At 42.3% G+C, this 26,054-nt stretch overlaps 2 protein-coding genes across 2 annotated transcripts; one reads left to right on the plus strand and one right to left on the minus strand.

The window, feature by feature from the left end:
• Positions 1 to 452: 452 nt before the first annotated feature.
• On the plus strand, positions 453 to 13,824 carry LOC311225219 (uncharacterized protein). Its single transcript, XM_084310429.1, has 9 exons — positions 453 to 598; positions 1,034 to 1,156; positions 2,787 to 2,948; positions 4,255 to 4,404; positions 4,503 to 4,643; positions 5,863 to 5,967; positions 7,967 to 8,017; positions 9,910 to 9,963; positions 10,093 to 13,824. Exons 1-9 carry the CDS (start codon positions 532 to 534, stop codon positions 10,872 to 10,874), a joined length of 1,635 nt encoding a protein of 544 aa, XP_084166555.1. The 5' UTR covers positions 453 to 531; the 3' UTR covers positions 10,875 to 13,824.
• An 8,905-nt stretch (positions 13,825 to 22,729) lies between these two features.
• LOC311225909 (chemokine XC receptor 1-like) lies at positions 22,730 to 23,534 on the minus strand (the record flags this gene model as incomplete). The annotated part of the gene is given in 2 exon segments (XM_084311300.1): positions 22,730 to 23,254; positions 23,256 to 23,534. Coding segments are annotated over 2 exon segments (804 nt in total).
• Positions 23,535 to 26,054: the final 2,520 nt, after the last annotated feature.

The following is a 26,054-nucleotide window of genomic DNA, read 5'->3' on the forward strand; positions in this document are numbered from 1 at the left end:
AAACTCTAACCATAACCAACTTCGAAGAGTGCCTAAGCTTAACCAGTGTAGAAACTGGCGTCGGCCAATCAGAGAGCGTCTGCCAGAAATGCGGCTAGGTTTGGTAATCACGCAACTGCGAGACTTCTGGTTGTTGGGTGTTTAGCCTTAAAAATAAAAGCGTTAAATGTTTAAATGGATTTCAGCTAATTCTTCAAAATCAACAAAGATATATTAGATTATTGTCTTATACGCATCATAACCTTTAAATATAATATAAAGTGATAGGCTCCAGCTCCAGTCCAGACGAATAATCTACATATAATTTTGTATCATTAAAGAAGTTCCGACAGTCCAGTAGATGGCGGTAATGCAACAAGTACGGATGTCAACCACTGTTAGACTTCACTGAAGAAGAAGTAGAGGACCACTTCCGGATAGAGACGGTGTTTTGATCAGAAGTCATTACTGTCCCGACTCCCGACACGATGTACAGGCGTCACATTAACTAACGTTTAGATTAGATTGTTGATACCTTATAATTAATCACACATGGATTCCAAGGGTTCTCAAATTGGGGTTGTTCGACCCATAAGACGATCGACAAGGCAAAAGAAAGGTTTGTCAGAATTATCGCTAAGTGAAGTATCTGAGCTAATGTTAGCTACTTTTTCTTTCTTTTCATCCACTCACTGGTTTCCTCGGCTCGTCTTCATCAATGTGTGTCGTGTTAGCAACAGCGGTATGGCTAATGTAGTTAGATTGAAGTATGATGTATATACTCTCTTTTCTAGACTCTTTTTGTATCACAAACAGTACTGTATTTGTAAATCTGGTATGTCATAAATGTTTAGCAGTACTGTCTATCTGTATGTCATGTTATGATGAATTGAAAATGGGGGACCCTGATGTAAACGAGACGAAAGTCTTTCTCTGGTCTGCATCCCCTTAACAATTGTGTGTATTATTGAGCCGTACTGTATTCTGCAATCTGTTAATAAAGTTTTCAATCAATCAATGTACTAACTACTAACTTATACTACTTTTCACCTAGTGAACGAGTTGACTCCCAGAAAGCCCCTTAAAAGGAGCCGAAGGGAGACAGAGAATCAAATTCCTGCCACAGCTGTCAACGGTTCCAAAGATAATGACGACGCCTCGGAGCCGGAGGATGGAGGTACAATGCACTAGTTTACACCATTTGCAATAATAATAATTTGATTGATTGATTGAAAACTTTATTAACAGATTGCAGAATGGGTACAATACAGTACAGCTCAATACACACAATTGTTAAGGGGATGCAGACCAGAGAAAGACTTTCGTCTTGTTTACATCAGGGTCCCCCATTTTCAATTCATCAGGACATATATGACATACATGACATACAGATAGACAGTACTGCTACATCTATACATTTATGACATACCAGATTTGCAAATACAGTACTGTTTGTGAAAAGGGAGTATATAGATTTGACGTAAAAACTGTACATTGGAGGAGGTTGGGTGGGGGGGGGGGTGTTGGGTAGGAGGAGTTGGGTGGGGGGGGGGTTGGGTAGGAGGGGTTGGGGGGGGGGGAAACACTGTACAACTGTACATGCAAAACTGTACATTGGAATATTGACAACCATACTAGGTAATTTACTGTACATTGGAGGGGGTTGGGTTAGGACATTTACAGGGGTCAGTTTCGAATTGCAGTCTCCCGTAGGTGTTCTTTGAGAGTGGTTTTGAAAGTGAGTTGTGATTCACATTCCTTTACAGCTTTGGGTAGGGCGTTCCACATTGATGTGGCATAATTGTGAAACGTGTTTAGTCCCTTGTTTGAGCCGAATCTGGGTTTAACATGATTTGTGGAGCTCCTTCTGGTGTTGTGATCTTGGTATTCACTGACCTTTGGCAAGTATTTTGACATGTACATGGGTACCTTGGTCGTGTAGTGTATCTTGTAGACCAGGCCCATTGCAAGTTGCTGTACTCTGTTGTCTACTCTAAGCCATCCTAGGTTGTCAAAGTGGGCAGGGGTGAGGTGGGTTTTAGGAGTAAGGTCAAGCAGTAGTCTGACCAGTTTGTTTTGAGATGTTTGTAATTTTGTTTTTAGCGCCTTTGAGGTGCTTTGGTACCATGAGGTGCATGCATAGTCGTAGTACCCTTGAATGAGTGCTCCTGCCAGAGTCTTCAGGGTATTCTTGTTTACCAGAGAGGAGATCCGGTACAAGAATCGAGTTTGTTGGTTGACTTTTTTTATTACATTGGATGCCATTTTGTCACAGGAAAGATTAGCCTCTAGGATGGAACCCAGGTAGGTAATTTCATCTTTCCTTGTGACAATATTGTCACCCACTGTAACTGAGAAGCCGTCGGTCTTGCTGAGTTTGTTATTTGAACCGAAGAGAATGGACTCTGTTTTACCCATGTGTAATGATAGTTTGTTGTCGGCGAGCCATATGCAGATTTTGCCTAGTTCCGAGCTGAGGGCTTTTTCAACCTGTAACTTGTTCTTGTCAGACAGAAACCAGCAGGGCTGAGTCGTCCGCAAACAGGAACAAGTTGCAGTCGCAAGCTGACGACATGTCATTTGCATAAATTAGGAATAGTAGCAGTCCTAGTATGCTTCCTTGTGGAACACCACAGCTCACTGTGAGGGGGGGGGGGGGGGGGATAGGGTACCGTTTACCTCCACCATCTGCTCTCTCCTCTCCAGGTAGGATTGTATCCAGCTCACTGATAGACTATCAAAACCAATTGCTTTTAGCTTGTCAATCAGAAAGGGTTCAAACTATTTAATTTCCTGTCTACCTCAAGAGTCCCCTGGCAAGAAGAGCAAACAGGAGGCTGAGGGAGCAGAGTGTGGCAGCAGGGGTGATCATGCATTTGAAATGGATGTCCAGGAAACGGAGGAAGACCCGGAGAACAATGGAGAACAAGAAATGATGGAGGAGGAGGAGGATCATTCTACACAACAACGTAAATAGCTGCACTAGTCATTTCAATGCAACATTTGCAATCTAATTAAAATAATGTTTGAGGCCATGTTAACACTTTGAGTGCCAGCAGGGGGCGCACGATTTATCGCTTGAATGCCAGCCTTTTTGGACAGATTTTCAGATATTTCATGATTTTCACGGAGCTATTTCTATATTCTATATTATGGCTATGTGTCTAATACGCCCGTCACTTATCAATGACTTGCTTGCAGTCAACATGTACGAAACGGATTGTTTTTTCATCGGTACATTTCCGTTTTATACCATTTTGAAAAAAAGATTCTGTGATAAATGCCCTTTAGTGGAATACACAAAAAACGTTGTCATTTTTCGGCCTATTTATTAATCGTTTTCAAATAAACGCTAGATTATCTATAGTATATGTGTACTTATGCACGCTAGAGAAGCGGGCTGAAAAATCGATTATCCATTTCCTGGTCAGCACACACACACACACACACACATACACAGATAGGGGACACGTTGAGATATATGTGAAAAAAAACTCTGATTACCCCAAGACTGGTAAAATAGATTCCTTACCTCACATCAGATGTTCTCCAAAAAGATTATTCCAATTCCTGATCGCCATTCCAAATATCGATCGCGTTTATTGATCCAACGCTGGGTACTCGAAACACATATTCCACGCTGTTCTGAGGGTCGGCAATGAATGCAATCGGCTCGGGTTACATGCCTGATAAGTAAAATGTGGATTCCGGATATTTTTTTCCTCATCCATTTCCATTGAGTCCAATCCAATGGATGCATTACCATCCGGGAGACGATAGGGGGCGGTATTTTCCCTGTTCAAGCTCATAGACAGTCCCAATGGTAACGTGAGGCTAGATTGATGAAAAATGAATGGATATATTGCTAATAAAAGCAATAACGATAAAAAAAAACAAGACTTCTCGTCATTCAACCCATGGCACTCAACGCATGGCATGAAATAACGAGATTTCTTGTGGCTGGCACTCAAAGTGTTAATGTGTGTCCACTATTGGTCATGTCTGTGTTTATGTCTTAAGTATTATGTTCCCAATGTGAGCCTGTTCATCCCAGGATTTAGGCTTAGCAGATCAAAGGTTAATGCTAGTTAATGGAGCCCAACAGAAAGCCCATCCCCAACTTTACATTTTGACATGGCGAATCCAAACTAGAAATATTTGCACAGCATTGCTATTTCCATTCTGTAGCACTATGCGTACGGTATGTTTGCCCAAGACTCTACTAAATTAGATGTAATGTTGTTCAAATGCGGTCTATTCTATGTCCTAAAACAGGTTCATTTGGTAAACCTCTGATTGGGAACATGAATGTGCCAACGACAGTTGGGGTTAACTCCCTGGAGACTCCAGAGCTCGGTGCGTTGCGGAGTCGTAGATCAATTCACACAGTGACCGGTCGGGACACAGAAGTGAAGTTAGGCAAAGGTAAGACCCCCTTTTAACCAAACAGCCATGAACAGTAACACGCAAGCTCAGACTTGTACTTTACACACAGCTGTCATTATTCTGTCATTTGTCTTCAGACGGACCCTCTAGCAAAGCACCTGTGGCCTCTACCAGGTCTGCTACTCTGCTCGGACCGCAGGAGAACAGACCTGATGCTGTGAGAAGCAGCACCATGACGGAATACAGAGAGAAGATGGAGGCCAAAGCCAAGAGCACTGGTACTAAGGAAAGGTTTATTACATTCTGTGCTGTAGGCCAACCTGTAGGCCTAACATTACTAAGGTCAAAGTCGATGACCCCCTAGTTTAAAGTAGAGTCAGTGACGTCTGGCAAAAGATTGTTGAATGACTGGAATTGAACGGTTTGCCTATTTGAAGGATAAAATAGAGTTTCCTGTCTCATAAGCTGCAACATCCAATAATTTTTACTCTAGTATTTGTAAATCATCTTGGTCGTTTATGTCACTACATTTATATCATATATATATTGGGAACGACAGTGGCTCGGGAGGTAGAGCAGTCGTCTGGTCATTCTGGAGGATCCCGGTTCGATTCCCGGGCAGCGCATTGAAGTGTCCTTGAGCAAGACACTTAACCCCTAACTGCTCCTGATGAGCAGGTTGGCACCTTGCATGGTTGCATCTGGTTGCCGCTATATAAATGCACCATTTACCGTTTTACCAAGACACTTAACCCCTAACTGCTCCTGATGAGCAGGTTGGCACCTTGCATGGTTGCATCTGGTTGCCGCTATATAAATGCACCATTTACCGTTTTACCACATCAGTCTGTTGCCATCATTGGTTTGGTCCCCTGTGGAAACCATGACTGGTTTAGCTTCACCATCATTTTCTACAAATGAACACAATGAGAGAATGTAATAGTAGGACTATGTTTGATCATAGCTCTTACTCCGCTCTAATCTCCCCACATAGAGATTAGGCACCCATGTTATTCTGTACTAAATCACATCTAACAATCTCCTCAGATAGGGCTCTTTGTGGTCTTTTGTCAGACTTTTCCTCCTTACTAACCAGATTAAAATAATGAATACATTGTTTTGGATGTTGATGTTGTCATGTCAATGTAATGGAAAACGGACCTTTTCATTTTGCAGTTTGCAATAAGACGATGGGAGTAACAAAATGGAACCTTGTTTTATCTTCATAATTGAAACCTTAGTTGCACTGAAGAACCATATGAGTCGGGTTTGAAATTATTTTCAAATACAGCCCATCATGTGTTTGCAGTTGTAAAGTTAAATCACTTGGAGTGTGAATGTGATATATCACCAGAAAGTACTCCGCCTCTACGGTCTTTAACTATGAGTGAAGACAACAGTTTTAACTTACCAGCTCTATACAATAAAATGCATATCTATATTAATTAATGTCATATATCTTAACCCTTGCATTAATAAACTCTGCCCCATCTGTAGGTAACCTCAGGACTAACCACTCTGGCACACCATGTTACCCCACGTCCAAGGGATCCTACAAAGCTGTATCTGCTCAGAAACAAACCATTCCACCCAAAAATCAAGGTAATGAACTAATGCTGAATGTTTATCTTTGTACTTGGTGACGTTTCACCTCCATAGAGCATGTTCAGCAGTATTCAAGTACTTAAGTAAGTAAGCTAGTGACCTCGGCTGTTTCTGTTGTCTCAGCTGTCTGCTGTCTCTGTTGTCTCTGTTGTCTCAGCTCTCTCTGTTGTCTCTGCTGTCTATTGTCTCTGTTGTCTCAGCTCTCTCTGTTGTCTCTGTTGTCTCTACTGTCTGTTGTCTCAACTCTCTCTGTTGTCTCAGCTGTCTGCTGTCTCTGTTGTCTCAACTCTCTCTGTTGTCTCAGCTGTCTCTGCTGTCTCTGTTGTCTACTGTCTCTGTTGTCTCAACTCTCTCTGTTGTCTCAACTCTCTCTGTTGTCTCAGCTGTCGCTGCTGTCTCTGTTGTCTCAGCTGTCTGGGCTGTCTATTGTCTATTCTGTCTCAGCTGTCTGTGTTGTCTGTTGTCTGTGTTGTCTCTTGTCTCTGTCCACCATCAATAGCATTGTTCTCCAAGTTGTCAGAATCCTAATTCACACATCCATTAATTGTGGGCACCTGGGCTGAATATCCTACATATGTACAACAGTATACGACTAAAGTATAAACAAACTTTGTCTATTGAATTCTTGGTAATCTTGTGTCAAAGGTATTAGTCTTAACACTTTCAGTGCCACGGACGGCATATCGTTTTATTAGGCCCCCCACTGAGTGCCCACGACGACAAATATCGTTTTATTTGTTTATTAGCGATCTGATTTAATATTTCATCAACCGAGTCTCCCGTTGGTACAGCAGCTCCTCCAGCAGCTCAGAATGGAAAAAAGCGCCCCCTATCGTCGATCCCTGTGTAACTGCAGGTCAGTCGCTTAGACTGACCTGGGATCAGTCGATATGTAGAGGCGGAGCCAGCTGGCTTTTTGGAGAACATTTGATCTGAGGTAAGGAATCTATTTTACCAGTCTTGGGATAATCAGAGTTTTATTCGCTGAGATCTCAGCGTTTGCCCTATGTGTGATGTGTCTCTGTGTGCGCAATTGCTGATGAGGAAATCAGAGAATCGATTTTTCAGCTCGCGTATCTAGCGTGCACACGTACACATATACTATCGATAATCTAGCGTTTATTTGAAAACGATTCATAAATAGGCCGAAAAATGTCAACGTTTTTGTGTATTCTAGAATATTCCAGTAAACGTCTTTTATCATGGAATCTTTATATTTTCCTTGAAAACGAGGGCTTTTCAAAATGCTATAAAACGAAAATGAACCGATAAAAAAAAAACAATCCGCTTCGACAATGTTGACTGGAAAACGAGTCATTGATAAGCGACGGGCAGATTAGACACATAGCCATAATTTAAAACATAGATTAGGCGTTTTTAACGCTAACATTGAAGTGGATGGTGGGCATTCAACCGGCAAATCAAGGTTAAGCAAGGGCTCTGAAAGTGTTAATGAGCTAATGTTGACATTTTCAAATGCTTGCTAAAGGTACAATTTTTCTTCTGTTGTATGCTGAATTGACCTATTTCAAACCCCACCCTCTTTTCTTGATCCTCCAATCACAACGGTTGCTAACAATTGCATGCGAGTGTAGTTCAACTGCAACCGTTTTTTTTGGTGGCGCAGAAATATAGTACAGTATACAGCACACACAAACGTACTGCAAATTCTTACCAGATCAGCTTTTATTTATCAGAAGGTAATTAAACTGCAAAGAAACATCATATTCCCGAACAAGCAAATACCCTTTACTAAGAACTGGTTCCACAGATCATGGTTTGTTTGTTTATACTGCAGAAGTATGCTGTATGACTAGACCCCTGAAACAGTAACTGCAGTGGTCGCTAGCTTACATGCAGATACACATGTGGTATTGGAAGGTAGACGAGTGAAAACCAAATTATGTTCTAATGAAGTGAAATGTCTAAATATTTTATTAAGAGTTTCCAAAAAAAATTACCTGGCCGCTGTCTTATAATAATACTTTTCTTTTAGGGTTAAATGAATGTGCTGTTACCAGAAGAACCTGTGGATCATCTTCTATAGGTAAACTATAGCCATTGAAGGGGAAGTATCCAGAATACAAAATGACTCATTGTTCCTCTTCCATGGTCTCCTGTCACTCCAATACTGTGGAGCTAAATAGACATTATTTTGTGGTGTTCAAAACGCCCAAACATTACATTTGAAAAAACCCAACAGCAATGTCTCTTTCCAGAAATCCTTGAATCGTTACTCACAATAATCCAGAACAAGTTTAATTGAGAACTATTATGGCTAGCGTACTTAAAGGGATAGTTAGGAATTTTTGGACATTACATTGTGTGAAATACTTGCCAGTAGTGTAGTCGATGCAAAGCTATTGAGTTGACTTATAGAGTCCCGTGGTCGGAGTTCTGGCCGGGTTCCAAGCGAACCAGGAAGCTTTAGTCGGGCTGCAAACGGCAGAAACTCAGTCACGAAACCAAAACATGTTAATCCACACTACAACATGTAGGCAAAGAGTTAACCACCTCCAAAACAAAACAATGATCCTCCATTATTTTCAAACGGCTGATAGGCGCGTAGTAATACACCGTCTTTTTCAGACAGACAAAATAGTGCCTTGTGACTGATTGCAGAATCCATAGTGGTGGAAGGCGATGATGATTTTGTGTTAGAAATAGGAAACCCTTTAGCCTCCATGTTGTGATATGGATTAAAACATTTTGTTTTTGTGACCCCGTTTGCTTTTGTTTCCTTGAGTGCCCATTCCGTTACATGATGCCCCTCTAGCTCATGGAATGAACTCACAACAGCCCTTAAAGCTTTAGATTCTCCCTGATTTTAAAACCTTGATCACCTTTTGTCAATCAAGTTGTACGTGTTTTAATTGATTTGTTATTCTTGCTTTTATTTACCCTCGTCTTGTCGTCTCATTGTTATGGTTCTTTATGCTGTGAGATTTGATATGATTTATTTATGTTTATTTCTGTATGTACACTCGATGTGACTGTAAATGATGGAAACCTCAGTTGCCTTCGAGTTTAAATAAAGGTTTGAAATTAAATGAACCCAGCCAGAACGCCAGCCATGGGACTTAATGTCCAAAAACCTGAACTATCCCTTTAAGTAGAAAATGGCTCTAAATGAAACTGTTCACCACAAAGTCTCTGGATTATCATGACTAATGTAAGGCTGTCAAAGTTAACGCGGTATCAACGCGTTATCGCCCGATCGCCACTATTTTTTTTAACTCACAATTAACTTAAAAAAAAATCACTCTGTGTATTGTTGATGCTCTCATTGATACTATGTTTGTTTCTGAAGTGTGTGTGTGAGATATATAGAGAGAGAGGGGGGTGAGAGATGAGGAAGGGGCAAGACTAAGAGAGAAAGAGAGCTGGGAGAGTGTGTGTGTGAGAGAGAGGGGGGGGGGGTGTGTGATTACTCAGCCCTTGTGTGGGTGAATGTAACAAGTTCCTAACATTTTCTTTCCCCTATTATTTCATGCACACTTTATTCATTGTTTTAAATTTATTTAAAAGTTATTTTGTGCATCACTGTTTTGAATTTGATGCAAATTTGCAATGCATGAGGGTCATCCTTTTGTGTTAAATGGCTGCATAAAGCAAGCATTTGTTGACTCATGTTGATAAGAGTATTAAAACTTGGAACTTGAAAAAGATCCGTTTAAGGTAGAAAAAAGCGATTAATTTGTGATTAATCACGAGTTAACTATGGACAATCTTAACACTCCAAACCATGGCAAGTGAACAAAACTATCTGGATGGATATATATAGCACTCAGGGGAAGAGGAAAATAGCTTTTTCTGTATTTTTGGGGGCTGAACTTTAATCTATATGGTGTTTAACCTTCAAAATACACTGCTTAATGAATGTTTTAAGAGTTCGAAAAAGTATTTGTCGGTTGTTTTATAGACATTTTCTTTTAAAAGGGGTCAAGAGATCTGTTAGTGTTACCAAGGGAAGTTCTGGAGCATCTTATAAAGGTAAGCTATAACCTTCAAATTATAGGATGAGTTGTCTCAAGTGCACTTTTAAACTAGACTCCCTTTCTTTTTTGTATACTTTCTTTTGGATACTGTGTTGCCAGGCTGAAATGTCCTTTGATCTTCCAGGGTGCATCCTTGGGTTTGTTCTTGTGCTGGTGGTCGCTGCTCTGGGTTTCCTGGCCTACCCGTACTATTCAGGACGCCTCTGGCCTGCGGGTGGTGGAGAGCATCCGTCCAGGGCTGAGGCACCGGGAGAGTTTGTGGCTCAGTTGTCTGTTGTGGAGACCCAGTTCCCCGGCCAGCGGTCTGAGCTGTGGAGGAGGAGCAGGATCCACCTGGAGAAGCACCTCCAGACGGCCCAGCCCACTGCGCCGGTCAGCCTCATCCTGACTGCAGGCAGAGGGGCCGAGAGGACGCTGCACTGCCTGGCCCAGCGCCTCGCCTCCAGCTTCTCCACCGCACTCAACGCCTCCGTCCTCCACATCGACGGAGCCAGCAAGGCCCGGCAGGACAGTGACCAGGTCAAACTGGACATCGACAGCCAGCTGCGGGGAGCCTTCGAGGGAGACAAGCCCGTCGCTGTGATCCACCGCTTCGAGGAGCTGCCTCCAGGCTCCACCCTGATCTTCTATCGCTACTGCGACCACGAGAACGCCGCCTACAAGAAGACCTTTCTGATCTTCACCGTGCTCCTGGGGGAGGAAGAGGAGCTGCCCGCCCAGCTGACTCTGAAGGCCGTGGAGGAGATGGTGGATGACCACCTGCAGAGAAAGTTCCTCTCCTCTGACCATCACTCCGCTTCCTTCGACAGGATGGACCTGGACAAGTACAGTGGGCTCTGGAGCCGCATCTCCCACCTCATCCTGCCGGTGGCGGCAGAGAGCAGCATAGAGGCGAAGGGGTGCTGATGGACTGCCGGTGGCGGCAGAGAGGAGCATAGAGGAGGGGTGCTGTGGGACCGCTGGTGGCGGCAGAGAGGGAGCATAGAGGAGGAGGGGTGCTGATGGACCGCCGGTGGCGGCAGAGAGGGAGCATAGAGGAGGAGGGGTGCTGATGGACCGCCGGTGGCGGCAGAGAGCAGCATAGAAGAGGAGGGGTGCTGATGGACCGCTGGTGGCGGCAGAGAGCGAGATGGAGAGCGGAAGGGGTGCTGATGGATCCAGAGGACGTTACAGCTTCAGACCAGCCTTGTTTCTCTCCACTTCCCGAAGGAGTCTCTGAAAAGCTGTATATGTATGATGCCAGAGAGGTGATTCTATCTTCCTAAAAAAGTGTACCATAAAAGACATGGATGCATTACCGTAAAAAGACATGCGCCATTCCTGGTATATGTAAATGTACTTACTTGCTAATAATGAGATTCTACTTCTACCTCCTTGTTGTAGGACCTCACAGATGGACCTGCAGGTGAAATCTTTTTGAAGGTTACATGTTTCAGGGAACATTATGCTTTTGGTTGTCAACCAATGATTCGACTTAACCACTCTGTTTTGTTTTGGCCTGACCTGGAGGGTAAATGGTAAACCTGGAGGGTCACCCCAGTATGAGCCGGTTTACAGAGTGACTGACTCCCCCTTGCTGTACCTCACATTAGGGGTGTAACGGTACATGTATCCGTACCGAACCGTTTCAGTACTGGACCTTAGGTTCAGTACGCGCTGAGTACCGAACGAATGCAACGGTACGTTAAAAACCACTAACGGAACGCACATGCAGAACTTTATTTTGTGTGCAGAACTTAATAAAAAAACTCCAAATTCACCCCTTTCCCAAACTATGTTTGTAACACAGCAGGGTCATTACTGAAAATGGTCATCATTTTCTTGTTTGCCAAATAACACACACCAGCTTTCTTCCGCGAGACTTTCATTCACAGCTGATCAGAGAAAAAAAAAAACAAACTTTTGCGGATCTCCTCCCCAGTCGAGCTGCTGTGGTGTTTAAATCCAAAATATTGATAAATCCTCTGCCATTGTTGTGTAACATGTCATCTCTTCTCTAGAGTCTTCTTTCTCTGCCTCACGTGAAGTTAAATCTACTCTAGAAGTGAAACCAGCTTAGCCTCTTGTCCCTCTGCTTATGGATTCACAACAGCCAAGCTTGTTCAATCAGAAGAAACTGCTGAACGGCTGCACTTCAACCGCAGCCAGGCACTGCAATTTGTTTGATTTCATTCCCAACGTTGTGTTTATTCAGCTATATTTATTATCATATATATTATTATTATTTTTTTTATAAAATAGCATTTACAGTATGTTTGATTTTACCTGTTTTGGCCATTGTACTGTACTGAATCAGAAATTGAGAGCACCTTGTTTAAAAGCTTTTTAAGGGACAAGTTCAATAGTTTGGCAAACAACCCTACAGTATTTACATTGCTTTTGTAGCAAATAAAAACCTGTATGTGCAACTTTCTTTAATTTTGGTCAAAATCGATATATTGCTGATCACTTATTTCCCTCATCATTCTCACAATCGTAACTTGACCGCACACCCTCTCTGAGCACAGCCAGCTCTCAGTATGTTGAGGGGCGTGGCTTAGTGCACCCTCTCTGAACACAGCCAGCTCTCAGTATGTTGAGGGGGCGTGGCTTAGTGCACCCTCTCTGAGCACAGCCAGCTCTCAGTATGTTGAGGGGGCATGGCTTAGTGCACCCTCTCTGAGCACAGCCAGCTCTCAGTATGTTGAGGGGGCGTGGCTTAGTGCACCCTCTCTGAGCACAGCCAGCTCTCAGTATGTTGAGGGGGTGTGGCTTAGTGCACCCTCTCTGAGCACAGCCAGCTCTCAGTATGTTGAGGGGGCGTGGCTTAGTGCACCCTCTCTGAGCACAGCCAACTCTTGGTATGTTGAGGGGGCGTGGCTTAGTGCACCCTCTCTGAGCACAGCCAGCTCTCAGTATGTTGAGGGTGTGGCTTAGTGCACCCTCTCTGAGCTCAGCCAGCTCTCAGTATGTTGAGGGTGTGGCTCTCTGTTCATTGAAAGGATAAGTCCAGTTAGTATCTTAAAGATTAAAAATGTTAAGTTCATGGGACCAGTGTGACTGGTTAAACCAGTAAAGTTAACTATTGTAGCAAACTAGTTTCATTACTTGTTTGTGGACTAGTTAGTGGATATCCTTTACAACTACTAACAGACTGACTGATCGTGGTAACCCAAGTACATTATGCAATCTCTTAAGGGAAGCAGATTTTATATATGAAATGGTTTAATTGTCGATATACAGGGGTGAAAAACGTTTCATTGTACTGAATCATTGCATTCGTTGCACACTTAATACATTTGGCTTTGCACTGAATATTTTTACATTTTCACCTATCAGCCTATAGTGTTGAGGAATTGGCTTCCATGAAGATGAGAATAGTTTTTTCTAATACTGCAGTAGGTTTGTATATGCATTTGTAATGTTTTATCTGAAGTGAAATGTTTTTTAACTGCTGTATGAATTTTATAGAAAAGGTTTATTTTACATGTGCTATAAAGAAGCCACTGAAATGTAATGACTGCAAAAGAGATGTAATGTCTCAGTTAAGACATTTGCAGTTTTCCACTTGTGATTATATTTGATATTCAAGTGGATATGCAGAATTTTAAATATCTAAATGTTAGCCTATAAGGCGAAACAGGCGGAAATTGTGCCTTATATTGTCATATTTTGTGTTTTGTCATGTAACCTAAAACAAGACAATGTAGTAGTCAATTCTAAAGTAATACAAGCAGTTAATTGCAAAAATACTGAATATTGGCAACAGTAAGCTAATAAGATCGCATATTCACATTTAAAATAATCTCATTATAGTCGGATGGATTTGCCTCTAAATACCAGTTTGTGGTGGTTAATGATTTATCAATAAAGATTATTTTGATATCTATTGCATTTGTTATTTATATAGGCTAAACATACCATTTAAGCCTATAAGCCCACTATAGCAAAAATAAAATGTTATACTTAATTTTTTTTTTATTGCTAGTATATTCTGTTGTTTTGTAAAAGTGAGTTTTTCTAAACGAATGAGAGGTGGTCAGTGAGTCAGAGATGGCTCCTCTGGCTGTAGCTGTTTGCAAAGTTTACAGAAAACCTAACTGAGCACACTTAACACATTGTGTGCCGGCAGGAGGTGCGCTATTTATCACTTGAGTTCCAGCGCTTTAGTCAATGAGAGGACGGGGATATTTGCGAACGCATAAACTACTATTATCTTAAATTATGGCTATGTGTCTAATACAACCGTCGCTTATCAATGACTAGCTTGCAGTCAACATGTATGAAACTGATTGTTTTTTCATCAGTACATTTCCGTTTTATACCGCTGTAAATACGAGTATAGTTCTGAAGATTTCTAGTGATTCCAGATAAATCCACGAAAATCGCCCTTTACTGGAATACACAAAACAAGTAATTTTTCGGCCTATTTATGAATAGTTTTCAAATAAACGCTAGATTATCGATAGTATATGTGTACTTATGCACGCTAGAGAAGCGGGCTGAAAAATCGATTATCTATGCCCTGCCTGGCATTAACGCCACACACATATGAGACACGTGAAATATGTGAAAAAAACATCTGATTACCACAAGACTGGTAAAATAAAGTCCTTACCTCACATCAGATGTTCTGCAAAAAGATTAATCCAATTCCTGATCGCCATTCCAAATATCGATCGCGTTTATTGATCCAACGTTAGACCTTGAAACAGATAATCCACGCTGCTTTCGGTTGCCTCAATTAATGCAATAGTCTCAGGTTACATGGCTTAGAAGTAAAATGTGGAATCCGGATTTTTTTTTCTCATGCATTTCCATTGACTCTAATCCAATGGGTGCAATACCATCCGGGAGACGATATGGGGCGGTATTTGCCCTTTTTGAGGTCAGACCCAGTCCCAATGATAACGTGAGGCTGGATGGATGGAAAATGTATGGATATCGCTAATAAACGCATGGCACTCAACGCATGGCGGCCAACAACGAGATTTCTCGTCATTGGCACCCAATGTGTTAACAGACAGGTAAGAAAGAATATAAGAAAAATAATAAGAGTAATGAGGCCCAATGGGGCCTCATTCATGAAGCGATAAGAACAGATGTCCTCTTATTTTGTTCTTAAGCTGTACACAGTAATGACTTACAAATGAAACTCTTACAAAAAGGGAAAGAGAGTCTTCATGCCTGTAATTGGTTCTCCCATTTTGACAGCTGAGTATGTGACATTAAATGGTGCTGTACTGTGGATGAGGGTCTCCCCCAGAATCAATGTGTTCAGGCAGCATCACATCACAAGACTGTGGGAAATAACCATCATTGAAACTCACAGTGGTGATGATGTGAAGGCCAATTGAAATTCCAAGGAACTTGTGTCGGGTCCACGTCTGAAAAGGGACGGGTAATACTGTGGTTCCATTGCAGCATCTTGTATCATTGCAGTATGTGTCTTCCTATATTTTCTTTTTAAACTGAGTGTAAAGAAAATAATTTCTATTATTTACACTATAAAATTTTACTTTGCTAAAATACTGTTTAAATATTTATTTTGTGAGTAATAAACACTATGTAGGCAGCGTTTGCCTTTCCTCTTACTATATCGCAGAGTGCCTTGAGAGCGAATGATGAAGTAATGGTACCATTACATGCCAAACACAGGTGTAATATCACAAACAATCTTCATAATTTCTCTAAAGAATGTGATCTCAGATCCCTTGGACAGTGTGTCAGTTAACCAGAGAGTCCTATTCATAGTCATTAGTGTTCCTCATATGATGTGCCACTGCCCTCTCTTGGGCTGTCTGGTATACTGTAGTGTAGTGTAAACAGTCTGTATGGCCTCCACAACTTAACATAATGTAGGTTACAACACAACCACTGTGTACACTAACAAGATCACTAACTATTGTAACAATAAATGCATTTTTAAAGATTTGAATAGTGTTTCACACAGAATCATTAATTGTGCGTTTATTTTAGAATAAATCATGCATATTACTGTAAGTACATTTTAAAATCATTCAACAATCTGGAGTTGGATTATAGTGCCACCTGTGGCACCAAAATGGCCCCACTACTGGCTATGATTATTACATTTGATAATTGGAGTAGATTCAGATGAATTGTCATCGTACAACACAAGTAGCCTATAGTACAATGAAAAGAAGTTAGCATCTACATGTAACCAGAGTGCAAGGTACGGTTTATTTCTATTTCATAGGAAATAAATATACATATATTTTCAAACTCAATTTGACTGAACTATTGATACAAGGAGTGTGCCAGCTCCTTGTGAGTCCTAAATGTATTTTGAATCAATAAAATGTTTTGTTTGTAATAACTGGAGCAAAAGTATATTTCGACTGTCGGGTTTTAAACGGTGGATACCAAACAGAAGGTGAAGACGACTTTGAACTGTTAAACAGTAATCCAGAACTATTTTATTTCACTGTAAAAAAAAACTGTGATTTTATAGTAGCCTATTATGTCTGCACTTTATGTGCTCATTTCATCATTCATGTTTTTTCTATTTTACTAAAACTGAATCAAACCATAAACAAAGTGGCCTGTTGGGATGTTAGATCCTAAAGTGAAAAACTGATTTTATATGTCTGCTCATTTTACCCTTGCTATTATTTTACTTATTTTACTTTTATTTCTACGCCCCACTATCCGCTGGGTGCATATGACCATTATCATGTTTTGTAACAGATCAGAAATTCAAGAAGCCTATTGGAACGTGAGGTTCTGATATGATTTGATTAATATATCTGCATTCTTTTATCCCACTTTATGCTTAGCTCTTGCTGCTTGTTTTACACTGAGTTTATGTCTTATTTCTTACTGATGTAAAGCACTTTGAACTGCAATCCCCTATATGAAAGGTGCTATACAAATAAAGTGATTATTATTATTACTGGGCCTATATTGAAAGGTGTCTGGATCTGAGGGTATAAAGGGCTTGTTTTTCATCATCAGTTAGTTCCATCCCAAGGTCTTTGTGTACACAACCAGCACATAATGGATGTGTACTTGTGAATTGGCCCTTGAAGAAGTACACAGTGTACAAAATAGGAACATCTACTCTTTCCATGAAAGGGACTGAACAGAAGGTGTGATCTCTTATTGGTTTTGATCTATAATCCACTTCAGGCTCTAAAGGAGAGACGGAGATGGAGAGGCTGTTTTCCTTTAAGCCTTTAAGTCTTGCGTTAATGGATTTTTGACTAACTGAATGTTCATTGTGAGCAATCTGTGGTGCTGAATTTCCCTCGGGATCAATAAAGTACTTCTATTCTATTCTACATGCGTTGTTTAAAAGAGGGTTGAACCCACTAGGTGTGTGTTATTCCAGGGGTCCGAGTTGCTCCCAATAATATTTATGGACCTGCTTGGTATTGTTGGGAGTTTAGTAACTTGTTATATTATGAATTTCTCCAGACGTCTCTTGGTAGAGTCTGAGGTGTGGCCAGCAGTAGCCACGCCTCCCCCATACCAGTGTTAATTTTGTCAACTAAAATGATGACGAAAGATGTTCGTCAACAAAGGTTTTTTTCATGACGACAACGAGACGTGACGTCGCGTTATTGAAGACCGTGTGTCGCTAACGAGACTAAATAGTTTATTAAATATCGTTGACCACAACTGAGGACACAAAAATGTAATTTACAACAACCAGGACGAAATTTCTCTTCATGTATGTTGATATTGTTGACTAAAACAAGACGAGACAAAATAATTATAACTTTTCTTAATGCCATCGTCCCGAGTCAGAGCAGTGTGACGGGGAGCTCTGTTATTAGCATTATCTGAAGAGCTATTTGCTCCAACGGATCACCACCTTAACGCGGTTGGGCAGTTTGTGCGTCTCAATGACCCCTAGAGCTATGTCGGCAGGAGTCTTGTACTCCTGGCAGGGTCACCCAAGCCGAACAGGTCGAAGGAGAGAGACCAGAACCAAATAACACTACAGCCATACAGTCCATTACAAATTGTCTGTTAGCAATAAACAAGTGGATGAACAATAACTTCCTAAAATTAAACGAAAGCAAGACCGAAATCCTATTGATCGGCCCAAAAGCGAAAAGGGAAGTGCTTTGTAAAAACCTGGGGAGTCTGTCATCCTATGTAAAGACTGAGGTTACAAGCCTAGGTGTCATCTTGGACTCAGACCTGACCTTTAAGTCTCATATAAATAAGGCCATGAAAACGTCATTCTTCCACCTAAGAAACATAGCGAAAGTAAGACCTTTCGTAAATAAAAAGGATGCAGAGAAACTTATTCATGCTTTTGTATCAAGTCGGCTTGACTATTGTAATGCACTGTTCACTGGTCTTCCCAAAGCAACCATTGGGAAGCTTCAGCTTATCCAAAACTCTGCAGCTCGATTACTAACTCATACAAGGAGAAGAGAACATATCACTCCAGTCCTGGCCACTCTGCACTGGCTTCCAATAACTCATAGAATTGATTTTAAGGTCCTTTTCCTAACATATAAAGCTCTTAATGAGCAAGGCCCAAAATACATAGCAAATTCCCTAGTTAGTTATCTGCCCTCAAGAACGCTACGGTCATCCACTACAGGTTTACTAGACACGCCCAGAAACCAAAAAAGGATAGGAAGTATGGCATTTGCCAACTATGCCCCAAAACTATGGAACACACTACCAACACACATCAGAAACGCCAGCTCTATACACATTTTTAAAGGAAAATTAAAAACGTACCTATACAGTCTAGCTTACAAATAGTTATGGCTTGGAAAAACCTGATGGATCCATGAGGCTAGGATAAGCCTTGTGGACCCAACTTTTTAGATGAAGGAACGGGTACATAGGAGACACGCCTCCAGTTTTTCAAAAGTTTTTGACACGCCTCAGCTTCTGAGCTGAAGGAGTGTTTTTGCGGACCTCCCAAACTTTCAAACTTTTTAGATGAAGGAATGGGTACAAATAGGAGACACGCCTCCAGTTTTTCAAACGTTTTTGACACACCTCAGCTTCTGAGCTGAAGGCGTGTTTTTGCGGACCTCCCAAACTTTCAAACTTTTTAGATGAAGGAATGGGTACAATAGGAGACACGCCTCCAGTTTTTCAAAAGTTTTTGACACGCCTCAGCTTCTGAGCTGAAGGCGTGTTTCTGCGGACCTCCCAAACTTTCAAACTTCTTAGATGAAGGATGGGTACAATAGGAGACACGCCTCCAGTTTTTCAAAAGTTTTTGACACACCTCAGCTTCTGAGCTGAAGGCGTGTTTTTGCGGACCTCCCAAACTTTCAAACTTTAGACTGTTTTCTTTATGCGTTTTTCTTTTTCTTTCTTTCTACCACAAGACGCGGCCACTGATGGGTCCATGGGACTTGGATAAGTCCTGTGGACCCAACTCTGGCCACTGACCACATGAGCGAACGGGTACATACGCACACAATACACGGCCACTGATGGATCCGTGGGACTTGGTAAAGCACTATGGACCCAACTATGACCACTGATAAAAACGTAACTACACTAGCATTATAAGACCTAAACATTGCTACCTACCATACAAGTGCATTGGTTTAGTGCATTTCCGGTTGCCACTGAGCGGAAATGTTTGTGCGGACCTGTTCTCCCAAACTGGTAAGCAAATGACTGTTTTTACGTTATTTTCATTTTTACATTACTATTATTATTATTATTATTATTATTTTTTTTAACATTGATCTTAACTGATCACTATGACTTTATTGCTTTTATCGTTATATATGCCTATAATTGTGTACAGCACTTTGAGCTACATGACATGTATGAAAGGTGCTTTATAAATACTTACTTACTTACTTACTTACTTACCAGACGAAGAGCGATCCAACTGGTCCTCCAGGTTGGGGGTTGGGCTGAGGGCCGATAACCCGCTCCCAATTTTTTTTTTTTTACAGAAACCAGAAACAGAGCAAATTCACACAATCTTCGAGACGCCATAGCCAGTCCTTCTTGTAACAGGAGAGACACCATGACACCCAAGGGCCAAAGCCGAGAGGACGCCTTTGGGCCGAATAGGCCACTAGTGCATCCGAAGGAAACCATGAAAATTGGGAAGACCAAAGACTACCTGGAGACGCACAGTAGAGAAAGAAAGAAAAGAGGCAGGGTGGAGCTCATGGCCTGAAGCAAGAACAATGGCAGCTGACCGGGAGAAGTGGAAACGCTCTGTGAAGGCCTTATGTGCCACTAGGCACGAAGTGGATAGGTAACAGGTAACAGGAAGAGCTATTTGAAAAGCTAGTTTTAGCTTAACGTTACCTTGGCTAAAGTTGGGACTATTCATAATCCAGCTGCAGACCTGCAAGCAAAGTACAGCAAGTTGGCAAAGGAGTATTCAAAGGTAAATCACTTTTTCACCAGTAACGTTACATTGTTTGCATTTCCATCTAGCTCGCGTTAACTAGTGGCTAACCTAGCTCACGCTAATGTGAATGTTGAATATTTATTGTGCATTCAAAATCACAACAGAGCCTCTAACCTAAACGGAGCCTTCTGGAAGCACGTGCAACAACGTTTAACGTCCGTGTGGAACCAATGTGCCAACAACCTTTCCGTGGGTGAAGCATAGTTGAGCATAGTTGTCATTTAATGATACTAATACTAATCTATACAATCACCTGTTGTTGAATAAATACCATTACTTTCTAGTTAGTACTAAAAAACAGTATATATAAAACAGTAGCTGTAAAAAAAAGAAAAGAAAAAAAAAGTTTTATAATTTATATAATATAATTTTTTTCTTTTTAGTACATTAACTAAAAATAGACAAAAATGTCATCCGTTTTCGTCGACAAAATCTAGACTAAAACAAAAAAGACAAAATTGAGACAAAAACTGACTTAAGACTAAAATGCTCAGACATTTAGTTGACTAAAACTGACTAAACGAAAAATAAATGAAGATGACTAAATATGATGAAAACGAAAAAGGAGCACTTGACACATGACTAAGACTATACCCACTGAAATCCAACCCACACACCAGACAAAACCAAAAACTGTAAACAAAGTGCAGTACCATGTTGCTACCATATTTTGCCTAGAGGTCACTGTTTGACAACATTACAGTGTCTACCTTTAAAGAACCTGTCTCCTCTTTGTTTACATCTCCTTTTCATGAATATAGTAGTCATTTGAGTTTGATTCAGTGATAAATCATTGTGTGATAAGAAGAGCATATGTGTGTGTTAATAAACTATTACAATACTACTTCCACTGCCATATCAACATACAGTGTCAACTGATGGTCTCTCATTATGAGATCAATGGCCTGAAGTCATTCTGCTTCAACGTACATCCATCTGTGAGGTACACACACACACACACACACACACACACACACACACACACACACATACATACACACACGTATATAGAACACTTCTGAATCATCACTACACAGATTAAACATGCTGGTGATGTTATAGAACACTTCTGAATCATCACTACACAGATTAACCCTTTCACTGCCACACGCCAGAAGGTTAACCCTTTACTATCACACAACCGACGGTCGCCGGCTGTCGTGTGGCAGTGAACGGGTTAACCGTTTGGTAGTGCTGCAGTGAAAGGGTTAAACTTGCTCGGCAATCACAGTAGTGTGTTTTCAAAGCACTGTGGAGGAGAAAAGGAGGAAGCGATATCTTTTGAAATCACATCCACTATTCTGTCTTGCCTACAGATGTAAAGCCCCTTGTATACGTGGCAACCATTTAAGATGTGAGACATATGGTTTAAGTTATTTCTTTGTGACCATGATGTTTACAGTAAGGAGCGTGACTGTCAAGAAGCCAGATGTTGGAAAGGTTGAGCTTTGGTTGGTAAAACCTGTAGTCTTGTTTTTATCGTGAAGATGATCATGATCTCATCTATAGCTACACTTTTAAACACAGTGTGGGAGACAGAATGGTCTGCAGCAGAGAGTATTTATAGCAGGGGATCAACTGATGATCTGTCATTATGAGATCAATGGTCTGAAGTATCCGGCCTCAACGTACATCCATCTGTGAGGTACCTAATTCCCCCCCCCAAAATTTGTGTCTCACACACACACACACACACACACACGCACGCACGCACACACGCACACACACACACACACACACACACACATATTGCTCATCCTTGAAGAGCAGCTAGTGCATTGATCCATTCGAGTGAACGCCGGCCATTCTAACCTGTCGCGACTCCACTGGGTTTTGACGATTGAACATTTGACGCAGTATTGCCTCTAAATGACCTCTAAACTTGACGCCAACAAATGCATACAAGACAGGGTTGAGACAGCAGTGGGAGAAAGCAATGAGTCGGCACACGTAGAACCCATAATCGAGTCTAGTGCTCACTGCACACTCATTGAAAGCGGGCACTGGGTAGTCGGCCAACGCCCTCAGGAAGATGAGCACGTTGTAAGGTATCCAGCCCGCGTCTAGTTTTTTACCAACCCAGTTCTGCGATCTGATTGGCCACTGACGTTTCTGGTCATGTGACATGTGTGCCCAATCGCGTGACGCCTGTGTCTTTGCCCATTTCCGCCTCGCACAGCCTGCAAACTACCTAACGCCTAGTTTATCACTGGTTAAGCTTAGGCGACTCTTTCGAAGTTGGTTAAGGTTAGCATTTGGAATCAGGGCTGGTGTTCAATCGCCCTGCTCTAAGGCAAACTCTAACCTTAACCAACTTCGAAAGAGTGCCTAAGCTTAACCGGTGAAAGAAACAGGCGTCACACGATTGGCCGCACATGTCACACGACCAGAAACGTCAGTGGCCAATCAGATCGCAGAACGCGAACGCTGAACTGGAAATGGGTTGGTAAAAAACTAGACGCATCCAGCCCAGGAAGAACACAGTCACAACGCTGAGGATCAGTTTCACTGTTCGGTTCTTCATGCGTGATCTCGTCCTCGAGATCGTCCCCAGGATCCGAACGTAGCAGAAACTTATCACCGCAAATGCGACCAAGAAGAAAACATTTTGCTGGTAGGCGCAGACCGTTTTCCACAAGGGGTTCTCATATTCACAGCCCCAGGAGGAGTCTCCGTCTTTGTGATGGATGGCTATTACAGAGCTGAAGACCAGAGAGGGCGCGGCCGCGGTGATGCTGACCATCCAAATCGTTATGGCCGCCGCCGCCCCGTAGCCGCTTCCCCGTGCGCCGCGGCCAGACAGAGGATGGACCACGGCCAGGTATCTGTGGAAGGTCATGGTGGTCGGTAACAGCACGCTGCTGTAAAACCCAGTGAAGAAAACAAGGGTCACGATCTTGCAGAGCGAATTCCCGATGGACCCAGCCCCAGGCGTGGTACGCCGCCCAGAAGGGCAGAGCGGCGGTGAACACCAGGTCTGGGATGGCCAGGTTGAGGATGAAGCCGTTGGTGAGAGACTTGAGGTTGTCATACAAAGCCAGGACCACCAGGACCAGAATGTTACCTAAGAGGCTCAGCGCGATCACAACAGAGAAGAAGACGGGGATGACAATGGATCCAAATTTGACCACTCCGGCTTTGTCACAAACCTCGTCGACGTAGTCCTGGTCATAGTAATAGTCTTCTGAAGAGGCGTTCATGGCTGCTCAGAATCTAGGAGAGGAATGTGGGATGAATATATTTATTACATTACACTATCGTTTTCATCTGTTAATTGAATTCATTATTTGACTAATATCTGTCAGGAATCACTCATGTCATTAGTTCAACCATTTATTATAATAGCAGAATAAAGGGCTATGGCAATGCTCTACCACCACTGGTAGCACCCAACCTTGGGCTACGAAGGCTCAATGGCTGCCATACACTGGCACCAGGCACACATCACACTACACAATGGCTGAACGACTCAGGAGACAGGGATTGATATCAGCCAATTAAGGGGGAGGGGTGATTAGGTGGCCTTGATGTCAGAGATCCGATTGGGAATTTGGCCAGGAACGTCGGGGAACCCCCTACTCTTTGTGATAGGCGCCCTGGGTTCTTTAAAGGAGCTGTGGTATTTTCTTTACATTGTGTGTATTTAATGTAACAATATGTGTTAAATAGCTCTACATTCCAACAGCCATCACTGATATAGAGTGTTTGGTCAGTAACATGGGTCTCCCTGTCCCTCTACTCTGCAGTAAACACAAAATACATTTTCTGGTATCCTGTTCCCACTTTATCCAATCAGGAGAAACAACCCTAGATATTTTTCCTTATTTCAAGAAATCTTTCAATTAAAAATATCTTTTTATTTATAAAAAAAAAATTCCAGACCATTTTTGCAGTGTGGAGTTCTCTCTCCTGATTGAATACAATGGGAACTGGATACCAGAAATTGTATTTTCTGTTTACTGCAGAGGGTAAAAAATAAATGGTAAATGGTGCATTTATATAGCGCTTTTATCCAAAGAGCTTCACAATTTGTTCTGGGAGAGCCATGTCACTGACCAGACAATCTAAATCAGTGTTGGCTGTCGGAGTGTAGAGCTATTATTTTAACAGGTAGACCACTTATTTTAACAAACAAACAAAAAAAATACCACTTACAGCACCTTTAATCTCAACAAAATTACATTAAAAAACAATAAAGTTATTTACCCTTAGATAGATTGGGGAATTATGTTCGGCTGTGATAGCTTCTCTCCACCCCATGCAGCCTTTGTAGAAATAAAAAGAGTAACCTAAGGCCTAAAGCTTTATATATCTGTAATGTGACGTTGTGACGTTTCTGTTCCTGTTGGTGTTTCCTCTATAGTTTTGCTCTGTTGGTTGGTTGTTGTTCCACAAAGATTGTCCCCACCCTCTAGCAGCCACAGTTTTGTAATATATTATTGAATTAACATACACATAAAACTAAATGTACCTTGAAAACACATGAAACATTAAGTAACAACACAACAAGATACTGGTGCCTCCATCAGCCAGGGAGAGATGAAGGAGTGGTCTGTCCATTCACCACTATGCTAACTGTGCATAGAATTTCAGGTTTGGCACCAATGTGCATTCACAGAGTAATGTAATGACCCATCCTTTGTTTAGACTAGAGACAGTTTCAGTGGAATTGTGTTACATAGGGAACAGTTTGGACCCAAGTGTATTTCCTGTCAACTATTGCATTAGCTAACACTGCAACAAGAAATAAACGTTGGTAATTTAGAACGTTATTCTTTGTCACTTTGAATGTTATTGTATCTATTGTAATTTAAATCTAGTAATCCATGCACCGAAACATCTGCCTAGCCGATTTCCCTTGGGGAACCGGCTTCCGAAACGGCTCCCACACCACTTCGGGACAAAGAATGGATGTCATCGGGCTATCAAGCCGAGGCACCCCATCCTTTAGTCCCTGGACCAAACCCGCCGCCCGTGTGACTGGCACGTAGGCGGGGGTAAGGCCAGTAATGCGGGAGATTACCTGTCCCTGTTTCACGTAGGCCTCCATTGACGGGAAGAATGGGCAGACAACGCCCGTCTCTCTCACAGGACGACGTTGCCAGAGATGACCTATCATGTCATCAGGAACAGGTGCAGGCAGAGGTTGCGGCAACGCTACGCCATTAGCCGCTGCGGCGGCCGCCATGAGCTCGGGGAACAAGGCAAGCAACTCCCCTTGCGCGCCTCCCTCCACGTCACTCGCGTCCCTCACGTACGGGAGGCTGCCATGTCGGGCGCCACCATCCGACGCGGCAGATAGCTGGGCATCTTGTCTCAGGGTCGGAGGTTCTAACCCAACACCGGAGAACAAGGGACCCCAAGGAGACGCAACACTCCCTGCCACACCCCGAGGGGGAGAATGATACGAATCCATTGGGGCATCAAACAAGAGCGCTCTCGCCCCCTCCATGTGATCCTCAGTTTCCATCGGAAACGGAGACAGGGCAAGAGCACTCTCGTTCGGCTCCAGCACACCCCCAAAGCCAGGCCGTTCGCCCCTGCAGCTCGCCGCCCTACGACGGGAGCGAGCAGAGGCGAAGAGCCTGTGTCGCAAATCCCCAGGCACCAGAGGAGCTGTCGGCCTGTTGGCCGACCGTCCACTGGCGGGGGAACCAGGGCCGGAACCAGGCCATCACACTACTTTTTGCTGCTCTGATCGTCATCAACGGCATTCGTTT

Source organism: Notolepis coatsorum, assembly GCF_963971535.1.
Source record: "Notolepis coatsorum genome assembly, chromosome: 3".
Classification (NCBI taxonomy): domain Eukaryota; kingdom Metazoa; phylum Chordata; class Actinopteri; order Aulopiformes; family Paralepididae; genus Notolepis; species Notolepis coatsorum.

Bases quoted from the DNA above. Each gene is read 5' to 3' on its own strand.
- LOC311225219 (XM_084310429.1), top strand. From the start codon at position 532: ATGGATTCCAAGGGTTCTCAAATTGGGGTTGTTCGACCCATAAGACGA. The intron at 5,968-7,966 runs GTAATGAACTAA...CTTTTCTTTTAG, and splicing joins CATTCCACCCAAAAATCAAG to GGTTAAATGAATGTGCTGTT. The intron at 9,964-10,092 runs GTAAGCTATAAC...TTGATCTTCCAG, and splicing joins TTCTGGAGCATCTTATAAAG to GGTGCATCCTTGGGTTTGTT.